The sequence below is a fragment of the Danio rerio genome, chromosome 12, assembly GCF_052040795.2.
Source record: "Danio rerio strain M-AB ecotype USA chromosome 12, GRCz13ab, whole genome shotgun sequence".
NCBI classification, from domain to species: domain Eukaryota; kingdom Metazoa; phylum Chordata; class Actinopteri; order Cypriniformes; family Danionidae; genus Danio; species Danio rerio.
The window spans coordinates 47447771-47460196 of NC_141032.1; the positions used below are offsets into that span (position 1 = coordinate 47447771).

The 12426-nt window shown below is 38.3% G+C and overlaps 1 protein-coding gene across 11 annotated transcripts in view; it reads left to right on the top strand.

The window, feature by feature from the left end:
* The window catches only part of si:ch211-232h12.2, a 47103-nt gene extending 35391 nt beyond the window's left edge, over window positions 1–11712 (top strand). For 4 of the 11 annotated variants that reach the window (XM_087276911.1, XM_087276912.1, XM_087276913.1 and 1 more), the window contains 3 exons: window positions 1403–1466; window positions 3952–4072; window positions 11431–11712. In XM_087276911.1, coding sequence (XP_087133037.1) covers window positions 1403–1466; window positions 3952–4072; window positions 11431–11472 — 227 coding nt within the window. In that variant the 3' untranslated portion in view covers window positions 11473–11712. Of the gene's footprint in view, window positions 1–1402; window positions 3050–3112; window positions 5147–5515; window positions 5718–11430 lie in introns of those variants that run through there. The other 7 variants (XR_015504580.1, XR_015504581.1, XR_015504582.1 and 4 more) reach the window with 3 other exon arrangements.
* The last annotated feature ends 714 nt before the right edge of the window (window positions 11713–12426 follow it).

The following is a 12426-nucleotide window of genomic DNA, read 5'->3' on the forward strand; positions in this document are numbered from 1 at the left end:
CCTGGGAACGCCTCAGGATCCCCCCAAAGGAGCTGGATGAAGTGTTTGGGGAGAGGGAAGTCTAGACTTCTCTCCTAAGACTCTCCCCGGCCCAGGATAAGCGTAGGAAAATTACATGACATGACATAAAATAACTGCAGTGAAAATACACATAGTGTCTACAAATAGTTTTCTGTCTGAAGGATGAATATAGTTCGGATACCCACTCATTTCCTATGGTGGTCACTTTTGACCCCACAGGTGTAACCAGGTGGACTAAAACAATCAAAATTCAATGAAAGAGGTGATCATAACGTTTAATTGTTCAAATGCATAATTTGAAGGATATTGTAAGGCCTTGAGGCAATCATATGCAAAACTTGTAAAGCTGTAAATCTGTCAGATTTGACCCGAACACAACAGGAAGGTTAAATTAACTAAGTATTAAATTGACCAATCATGTAACAAAGAAGAAGAAGAAGAAGATGTTTATGTGATATAACAGTATGTTGTTCTCAAACCACCATAATGAATATTCTTATAAAAAGCTGAGTTGTAGTAACCCAACATTAGGTCAAATATGAACAAACCCAAGACTGGCTTATTTTATGTCAATTAAATTTAAGGTAATATTTTTTAAGTAAAATTATTGACCTAATGCTTTTGTTTGCCAATTTTTGACCCAATATATTATAACAACCCAGCTTTTTCATTAGAGTATAACTATTATTTATTGGACGGTTTTGGCATGCTGTTTGTGATATTGTTTTAAAATGAGCTGATAATAATAATTAAAACTGGCCTGTTGATTTATTTTCTGATTTCTTAAACAGTCAATAATTAATCAGATGCTGCTGGTTCTTCCGTGTGACTTTTTTAAGATTGAGTACTGCAGAAACCTCATTTTGTGTCTGTTTGTTTGTTTGTTTGTTTGTTTGTTTGTTTGTTTGTTTGTTTGTTTGTGTGTGTGTGTGTCTGTGTGTGTGTGTCTGTGTGTGTGTGTCTGTGTGTGTGTGTCTGTGTGTGTGTGTGTGTGTGTGTGTGTGTGTGTGCGTGTGCGTGTGCGTGTGTGTGTGCGTGTGTGTGTACGTGTTTTTGTGACATATCAGGACACAAATCTGCATAATGACATGGGTATGACACAGGTATTACAAAAAGGAGGTGAAATATGAGGACATTGGTGACGTCCTCATTTCTCAAAATGCTTATAAATCACACAGAATGAGTTTAATCAGAGAGTAAAGCTGCACACCGTCTCCTGTGATGGTTGGGTTCAGGGGTGGGGTGAGGGCAATACAATATACAGTTTGGACAGTATAAAATGAATGGAAACCTAGGTAATGTCCCCACTTTTCACAAAAACAAATGTGTGTGTGTGTGTGTGTGTGTGTGTGTGTGTGTGTGTGTGTGTGTTGTTCTGCAGAAAGCCTTTTGAAATCTAAAGACAGAAGCATCATGGAAAAGGGGCCACAGATGCGGTCCAGGAGGTAAAAAAAAAAGAGCATGCCAGCTCTTGTTTTGATAAACACCTATTCTGCTTTATTACTTTTTAACACACACACACACACACACACACACACACACACACACACACACACACACTCACAGGTGTATCAGTTCTATCTGATTTTAAGGTGTTTTGTGTGTGTGTGTGTGTGCGGCTGCAGGGTTTTGCCGCCCTGATTGTGCTTTTCACAGCTTGTTTGTTTTCTTGCCGCTGAATAAAAGCTCATCCGATTAGATCTGGTCTCACTGTGATTCAGAATTAAACCTCCCTGATGCACGGCTGGATGGATTCTGCACGAATGAGTGGCCATGTTCAGAAGTTTGATTTAGGCTGTGGATATGGTGTGTGACTGAATAACACGGACAGTTATGTCAGATAACAGTGTAAATACGCACCGTTTATTTCTTAACTCTGATATAGTGTGATGAAAATAGATCAACATGAATAAGACAGTTATTTCTTTTAAAGTAAGGCTTGATCTGCTTAAATACCCCAAAAACCTTTTACCATCCTAACAACCTGCCAGAACACCATTATTATACCTTATCAATCACCAATAATGCTCTAACACCCAAGCAACACCTTAACACTCTACATACCCTGATAACACCCTAGCAACCTGCCTCAACACCTGAACAATACTTTAACACCCTAGCAACCACCCATAAAATACCATAGAAACCACCAAGGACATCATTAATATATTTTGACAATCACCCAAACACCCAAGCAACCACCCAGAATGCCCCAGCAACACCCAAACACCATACTTACCCCAGTGACACCCTAGCAACCTGCCTCAACACCTGAATAATACTTTCCTACCTTAGCAACCACTCTCAAACACCCTAGCAACCACCAAGAACACCATTAATATATTATGTCAACAACTCAAAGCACCCTAGCAATCCACAAGAACAGCTTTAATATTTTTCTGAAAACCACCCAAACACCCTAGCAACCACCCATAATGCCCCAACCACACCCTAACACTCTACTTACCCTAATAACACTCTAGCAACCTGCCTCAACACCTGAGCAATGTTTTACCACCCTAGCAACCACCCATAAATCACCCTAGCAACCACCAAGAACAGCATTATAATATTCTGACAAACACCCTAGCAACCACTCAGAATGCCCTAACAACACCGCAGCAACACCCTAACTCTCTACTTACCCTAATAACATCACAGTAACCTTCCTCAACACATGAACAATACTTTACTACACTAACAACCACCCGTAAACACCCTAGCAATCAACAAGAACAGCGTTAGTAATTTCTGAAAACCCCCAAACACCCTAGCAACCACCCAGAATACCCCAACACCCCAGCAACACCTGAACACTCTACTTACCTTAATAACACCCTAGCAACCTGCCTCAACACCTGAACAATACTTTCCTAACGTAGCAACCACTCTTACACACCCTAGCAACCACCAAGAACACCCTTAAATTATTCTGACAATCATCCTAAACACCCTAGCAACCACCCACAATGCCCCAATAATACTCTTAGCAACACCCAAACACTCTACTTACCCTAATAACACCTTAGCAACCTGCCTCAACACCTGAACAATACTTTACCACCCTAGCAACCACTCTCAAACACCCTAGCAACCACCAGGAACACCCTTAAAATATTCTGACAATCACTCTCAACACCCTAGCAACCACCTAAAGTACCCCAACAACACCCCAGGAACACCTGAACATTCTACTTACCCTAATAACACCATAGCAACCTGCCTCAACACCTGAACATTACATTATTACACTAGCAACCACCCTCAAACACCCTAACAACCAACAAGAACAATGTTAATATATTCTGAAAACAACCCAAACACCCTAGCAACCACCCAGAATGCCCCAACAACACCACAGCAACATCTGAAAACTACTTACCCTAATAACACCCTATCAGTCCGCTTAAATACCCCAACAACCTGTTACCATCCTAGCAACCAGCCAGAAAACCATTATAATACCCTATCAACCACCAATAAACAACAACACCTTAACTTTCTACTTACCCTAATACCTTCTTAGCAATCTGTCTAAATACCCCCAACAACTTGTTACCACCCTAGCAACCTGCCTCAACACCTGAGAAATAATTTACTACCCTAGCAACCACCTAGAACACAGCTATTGTATTCTGACAACCACCTAAACACCCTAGGAACCATCTAGAATGCCCCAACAGCACCCTAGCAACACTGCAACACTCTACTTACACCAATAACACCATAGGAACCTGCTTAAATACCTCGCCAACCCAGAAAAACTATATTACACACTAGCAACCCCTTATAATACCCTAAAAACCTCCATGCAACCGTACAGAGCTCACCCAACAATCCCAGCTACCACATACAGCATCCGAGCAAAAACCCAGAACATGCCAACAAATTGCATCTAGTTTGTCTGACATGACTTTGTTTGTTTGACAGGAGTTATAACCAGCTCCCTGAAGTGAAGAAGAGGAGAGAGGAGGAAAAGAGGAAAAAAGAAGAGGAGAAACGAAAATTGGTATCTCGGACCAACAGACTGCGGGCAGAGCTCTTCAAAAAGGTGTTTATACCAATATATAGTTCATTAGAGTTAGTGGTGAGGGCTGATCTCAGATCAGCTGTGAAGTCCATCGATAATCATTATTGTGCTCTCTCTCTCTCTCCCTCTGTGTGTGGGATTGGATTTTTGAGTCGCCGTTAACTGGTTCAACAAATTAGATTAATTCTCCACATTAATCCTAAAAGTGAAGCTTTTCCAATACGGCGTGGCGAGGTGTTCGGTTATCTTAACAAAATTCCCCTAATTCAATCGGACCACGGGAGGACGCCTTCTCTAAACTCGTTCCGGCCCTTAAGCAGTAAGAATTGATTTTGGCCAATGCATTTTGTTCCCAAACATCTCTAAATATAGAGGGCTTCTTGAATGATGAATGGAGTGAAAATCTACACTTTTTTTCATCAGAAAACCTGTACAGTTGAAGTCAGAATTATTAGCCCTCCTGAATTATTAGCCCCCTGTATATGTTTCCCCCAGGGGCGGACTGGGACTAAAAATCAGCCCTGGCATTGTAGCCACACCAGCCCACATTACCACACCGACACAGCCCCACCCACGGACACGCACATTCACTACTTATATTGGTGTATAGATGGTAAAATTATATAAGCAGTACCTTATCCAAGAGATATTTAAACATTTAATGTATGTGACTGAAACAAAAGCAACCCATTTATATGTGCAATCATGTCATTCATTTTCTTTTCGGCTTAGTCCCTTTATTAATCTGGGAATCGCCAACTTATCCAGCATATGTTTTATACAGCGGATGCCCTCAAAGCTGCAACCCATTACTGGGTTACCCAATTCCCAATTGGCCTACCCAATTCACCTATAGCATGTGTTTGGACTTGTGAAGGAAAACAGAAGGAAATCCACGCGAACATGCAAACTCCACACAGAAACACCAACTGACCCAGATGAGGCTCAAACCAGCGACTTTCTTGCTGTGAGACGACAGCACTACCAACTGCGCCACTGCACTGCCCCCTTTCGAGACTAGTTCAGTTAATTTTATGTAATTGGCAATGTCTGACTTGACTGCCTTTACCTTTTTAAGGTCCATCTCTGACATTAGCGGAGAAATTAAAATGGTCGTGCCCAACTGAGTCTGGTTCTCTCAAGGTTTTTTTTCTTCACTCCCATCAGGTGAAGTTTTTTTTCCCTCTCCGCTGTCGCCACTGCCTCGCATGGTTCAGGATTGGTAGAGCTACGCATCGATGAATTTGCTCTTCAGTGTTTGAACTCTCAGTAATGATTAAATCACACTGAACTGAGCTAAACTGAACTGAACTGAACTTAAACACTAAAACCTGAACCACACTGTTCCAGTTACTGAACCACACTGTTCCAGTTACTATGACCATTTATGTGAAGCTGCTTTGACACAATCTACATTGTAAAAGCGCTATACAAATAAAGCTGAATTGAATTGAATTGAATTAGCTTGTGTTGCAGTTACTGTTTGTTTGACATTCTTGCCAAATTTTGATTATGTCTGCGTAACCTCAGATTGGGTCGGCCCATCTCGAAACCAGCCGGTTGTTGCTGATTGGGCCAATGCCTAACATTTACTATTATTCTTACTATTATCACCATCATCTTCATAATATTCACATCTCGCACGAGATAAAAGCTGCCTACATTTAAAAAACAATACATATGAAAAAAATAAAAAATAGCTGACCGGCCCACATTTAAAAAAATGGTCCGGCCCTTCTGGCATTTGCCAGAATTGCCAGATGGCCAGTCCGCCCCTGGTTTCCCCTAATTTCTGTTTAACGTAAAGAAGATTTGTAAACATAATAGTTTTAATAACTTATTTCTAATAACTGATTTATTTTATCTTTGCCATGATGACCGTGAATAATATTTGACTAGATATTTTTCAAGACTCTTCTATACAGCTTCAAGTGACATTTATGCTGCATTTACACTGCAGATCTTGATGGTCAATTCTGATTTTGTGACTGTATCCGATGTTTTTTCTGACCTGCTTACATCATCTTTTAAAAGTGACTCGTATCTGATCGTCTGCATTTACACAGCACACAGCAAAGGCACAATGACCAGGAAAAACAGAGTAGGCGCTGATTAGCTGATAATTAAAGAGTGCTCTTTTCTCTATTCCTGTATGTAATCTGTGTTTAGCTTTTCACAAGCTGTTTTACTTTAGTTTATGACAGAAATGTTCTCATTTGTCCATCTTCTTTTGATATATAGGCTTTTTTTTTTTTAAACCTTTAGACATCTTAATGTAATCTCCATGGCATGATTTATGCACTAGTTTTATATTGGTTTATATTGGTTACGTGGTGGACATTGTGCTCTCTCGCTCGTTAACATGCTTAAATGTCTGTGCTATATGACAATGTAAAAGCTGTTTAAGTCCTCGTGTATGAGATTTAAGGTTTGGGACTCTGCTGAAGTCTGTTCTGAAAAGTGTCAGACTTGACGTCATTCGCTACGGTTTTTAATGACTTGCGACTCGCATTGACAGGTGAAAATCCGATCTACATGCTTACACTGCAGAAGCAAGGGCACAGAGTCGATTCAGAACGGATACATTTCCACATATGAACAAGGCCTGAATGTGATTTGAGTAAATCGGAATCCATGTGATTTGTTCCTGCTTACACTTACATGGGCCATATCCGATCTGTGCCACATGGGGGAAAATGATCGTAATTGAGTCACTTGAACAGTGCCATGTAAATACAAGTGGTGCTCGCTGCAGAGCCATTTGGGCGAGCTGAGCTCCAGCGAGGGGGAGCTTGAGCTTGAGCGCCACCTTTTTTGCACTTCTTCTACGAGTGATGTCACTGGGGGTAGGGTTAGGGGTGGGGTTGGTGTACGCATTAAAACAGCTTACAGGAGGCAGAACGAGAGCTCATGCTCCCCCTCGCTGGAGCTCAGCTCTGCTCAAATGGCTTTGCAGCGAGCACCCTCTCTGTAAATACGGCCTTAAAGGCTTATCTAGGTTAACTAGACGAGTTAGGGAAGTTAGTCAAGTGAAGTGAAATTTTAGTCCATTGAGATTTAACTGTCAGAGATTTGAGTCAAAGTATTTGTAAAACATCTTTTTATCCATTAGAGTGTCGTCTGTGTAATTTTACTTTTATTTAAATTAAGAAATATGACTATACCTTACAGAAGTTAGCGTAGTTGCCAAGAAAAGTTTATATGCTTAAAAAAAATGTTAGAAAGCCCCAAATAATAAATTCATTGTCAATTTTAATGCAAATTTATTGTTAATGAAACTAAGGAAGTCAGGTTGACAACAAAGTTGAGAATCCAACATGCAGTTTTAATAAGATATTAAATATCGATATCGCAATGTGTATATCTGCAATAGTCACATCGCAGATCTGCAATGTTGAGTTAAGATTATATACAGTTAGATTATATAAAGTCAGAATTATTAGCCCCCTGTTTATTTTTTTTCCAAATTTCTGTTTAACAGAGATTTTTTTCAACACATTTCTAAACATAACAGTTTTAATAACTCATGTCTAATCACTGTTTTATTTTATCTTTGTCATGATGACAGTAAATAATGTTTGACTAGATATTCTTCAAGACACTTCAATACAGCTTAAAGTGACATTTAAAGGCGTAACTAGGGTAATCAGGTTAATCAGGCAAGTTAGGGTAATTATAGGCAAGTTATTGTATAACGATGGTTTGTTGTGTAGACTATCTAAAAAAAAAAAAAAAAAATAGTTTAAAGGGGCTAATAATTTTGATCTTAAAATCGTTTTTTAAAAAATGTACTGTTTTTATTCTAGCTGAAATAAAACAAATAATATTTTCTCCAGAAGAAAAAATATTATCAGACACACTATGAAAATTTCCTTGCTCTGTTAAACATCATTTGGGAAATATAAAAACAATTTAAGTGAATAATTCAGACTTTATCTATACACACACACACACACACACACACACACACACACACACACACACACACACACACACACACACACACACACACACACACAGCTGAAGTCATTATTAGCCCCCCTTTGAATTTTTTTCTTTTTTAAATATTTCCCGATTTACCTGGTAATCGATTGAAAATGAATATATTGTTTCTAAATAGGGCTATTTAATTAATTTGATGACATTGTATATATATTGCAATATATATGTCGCAGAAACTTAAAATACCTCAATGTCTAAAAGTCTCAAAAAAATTAGTTTTAGCTCCTACATCACAAATTTACGCATTTACATGTTTAAACCACCAGATGTCGCTACAGAATCGAATATCAATGCATAATAGTCAAAAATCAAAAAATCACCACCATAGACTGTCTGAAACAGCCTTGATTCTTTCTAACATATTCTCATGCACTTGTACAGCTTCATCATAAACTTTGATCACAGTAATAGTTAGTTATATTTTAATACCCAATTCTTAACTTAATAATTATACATATATTTTTATATTTGATGCTCTGCCATGATTAGGTACTTAAAAAAATAACATTCATGCATGATAGTGTGATAACGGCGATGAGTGTGTATATTGTGCAAGTGAAAGGCAAATAAGAGTGTGCGTGTGTGTGTGTGTGTTTGTGCGTGTGTGTGTTATGCTCTCTGGTTAGCAGTGTTTTATAAAGAGCTTCATTGTGTTGTGTGTATGGAGCCATTGTTCACAGGAATGAACACCCGTCCACTGCTAATGATACCACAACACATGCACATGATAAAACACACACACACACACACACACACATACACACAGTCAGAACATTGCCATCCAGCATACAGTATGTGTGTCTGTCATGAGTCTGGACATCATTCCCCTGTTCTCCTCTGTTTCTCACTTGTTTTATATTGGCATCTCTTCAACACACATCACATTGACATTTACATCCCCTCTTGGAAAATGAAATCACGGCCTTGATTCACACCTGTACCGCATGCTTTTGGACTTGTGGGAGAAACCGGAGCACCCGGAGGAAACCCATACCAACGCGGGGAGAACATGCAAACTCCACACAGAAATGCCAACTGACCTAGCCAAGGCTCGAACCAGCAACCTTCTTGCTGTGAGGCGATTGTGCTTCTCACTGCGCTACTGTGCTGCCCAACAGTAAACATGTCAGGCTAAACGATTCAAATAAATTATTGATTATTATATTCTGCTGACTTTATTATTTAAAAAAACACGGATTTTTTTTTTTTTTACAATTTAAAACGGCATCTTTGGAGCTATTTTCTGCTGGAGAAAAAAAATGTAAATAAAAAAATCTTACTCATACCTTAGGAACTGTATAGCAGAGAATTTTGATGGTTTTAAAACATTGACTTTTCCAAACCACGATATATCTTGAACACGGTTATGGTCCCGTGCCTAGTCATATCGTCATTATTATTTTGTTCAGAAAAGAATTGTAAAGTCCTAAAATTAGTACACCCAAGTTATTATGTTGGAGAAAATATTCAATTAAATACATTTTAATAAACTGGAAAAAAACAAGAGAAACATAAAAATATCAAATGTATTTATTAAAATTGTATTTTTAAAATGTAATTTAAATGAATTATCTTGCTTATTATTATTATTTTATTATTCATTCATTTTCCTTTGGCTTAGTTCCTTTATCAGGAGTCACCACAGCTGAATGAACTGCCAACTGCTACAGTTTATGTTTTACATAGTGGATGCCCTGCCAGCTGCAACCCACTACTGGGAAATACCCATACACACTCATTCACACACATACACTATACGGCCATTTTAGTTTATTTAATTCACCTATAGCGCATGTGTTTGGACTGAAACCAGAGCACCCGGAGGAAACCCATGCCAACATGGGGGGAACTTGCAAACTCTACACAGAAATACCGACTGTCCAAGCCAGGACTCGAACTACCTTCTTGCTGTGAGGCGACAGTGCTCACCACTGAGCCATCATGTCACCCTGCAAGTAAAGTGTCTGCTTGATTGGTTTAAATAGGTTTTATGCAAATATGAGTGAATTATTTGACATTAGGCATGACGGATATATTTGTGTAAAAATAAAGCAACACACTTATTCTGACCTTTACTTAATATTATTATTATTATGAAAATAAATAGGCTGTTACACTAAATTTGTTATTTAAGAGGATTGAAACGTTTTATTTTATTTATTTATTTTTTTTGCTGACAAATGGATAAAAGCTAAGAATAGAAGCATATTGTTTTATAAAGTCATTATTATTTTGTTCAGAAAATAATCAAAAAGTCCTAAAATTAGTACACCCAAATTAATATGTTGGAGAAAACATTAAATAAAGTACATTTTAATAAACAGGAATAAGCAAGACAAACATAAAAATATCAAATGTAGCTGAAATTATGTAAATTGTATATTTTTTTATTTAATTTAAATGAATTATCTTATGTATTATTATTATTATTTTATTATTCATTTATTCATTCATTTATTCATTTTCCTTCGGCTTAGTTCTTTTATGTATCAGAGGTTGCCACAGCGGAATGAACCACCAACTATTCCAGCATGTGTTTTATGCAGCAGATGCCCTTCCAGCTGCAACCCAGTATTGGGAAACACCCACACACTCTCACATTCACGCACATACACTATGGCCAATTTAGTTTATTCAATTCCCCTATAGAGCATGTGTTTGGACTGTCGAGGAAACCGAAGCACCCGGAGGAAACCCACGTCAAGACAGGGAGAACATGCAAACTCCACACAGAAATGCCAACTGGTCATTTTGCCATTTACTATTATTATTATTATCTTGAAATCTCTTAATTATTTAAATTATAGGTGTCCACGCTCGGTCCTGGAGGGCCGATGTCCTGGAGAGTTAAGCTCCAACCCTAATCAAACACACTTAAACCAGCTAGTCAAGCTCTAATTTGGCATACTAGAAACTTCCAGGCAGGTGAGTTGAAGCAAGTACTAAAGTCAGCAGGACACTGTCTCTCCAGGACCGACTTTGGACACCCCTGATTTAAATGAATTATCTAAACTCTTATATTAATGAATATAATAAAACGGTTTTGTTTAAATGCACCATCAATAACTGTCTACATTCACTGAGAAATGCATAAAAATATACATAATGTATAAAAATATAAATATATAAAGAAACTGAGTCTTTCAACACTCACATGAACAACAACAAAAGTTCATGCTACCTTAAATCCCTTTCTTAAAACTACAATGATTTTTCTTTGAAACTCTCTATGGGACAAAGGAATGACCCAGACATCTAGTATTAATTATGATGTGTTTCAACACAAACAGTCTGTCTGTCCAGCTCTCGCTGACCACAAATGATGAACGTTTGGAATAAAACTGACCAGAGGCTTTTCTTTCTTTTCTCTTTTCCAGAAACTTCTGGAGCAGATTTTGCAGAGGGGAGGAAATCACTGACACCGCCTTGCACTCGTGTTTTTTCTCACTCCACAGTTCTCATGTCAGTCCTTGAAAAATATGACATGACAAACGGTTATAAATGTGAAGGAATAGTTCCTCTCAGAATGAATGTGCCTTAAACATGAGCTGTGGCTCTGCAGTACATCTGTTCTCTCAATACATACTATACAACGCTGCTCAAAAGTTACGCTTGTGCTCATCAAGACTGCTTTCATTTGATCAAAAATACAATAAAAACACTATTATTATTTCATTCAATATGTTGTTTATATTTACACACACACACACACACACACACACACACACACACACACACACACACACACACACACACACACACACACACACACACACACACACACACACACACATATATATATACACACACACAAAACAGTTCTGTCTGGATCTCGAATTTGATTGGCTGATAGCTGTGATATATTTAAGTAATATCAGCATCCGTACAGCCTCTTTACACTTTGTGTATTACTCCGCCCACATACAGCCAACAAATATTACTTCGGTTAGACAACAAATATATACTTTTGAGGCTTTTTTAGTCGAGAATGTAGTTGTTTAAATTGCAACTATACAGTTTATTTGCAAGAATAGTGCCTATTTAATATTTACATTTTCTGAGAGCTCGTCGGTGGCCAAAGACGATTGACGTCAAGATGGCGCCAGAACCGCATAATAAGCCCTTGCTCAGTGTGTTCTCTTGAGTACGAATAAAAAGCTGAAAGCTGAAGCCTCATGGTTTTTAAGGTGGATTGGATAGTCAATAAGAAGCTGAGAATAAGAAGCTGGATTCAGCCTTGTCCCTCCGTATCGCAAACACAACAGCAGTCTGGTGAGAAATCTCTGTAGATGGGTGGCATTTCATGTCACGTTCAGCCTTTACACAAGATTTTGTCTCCCTAAAATCCAGGTAAACTACCTTGATGACTACAC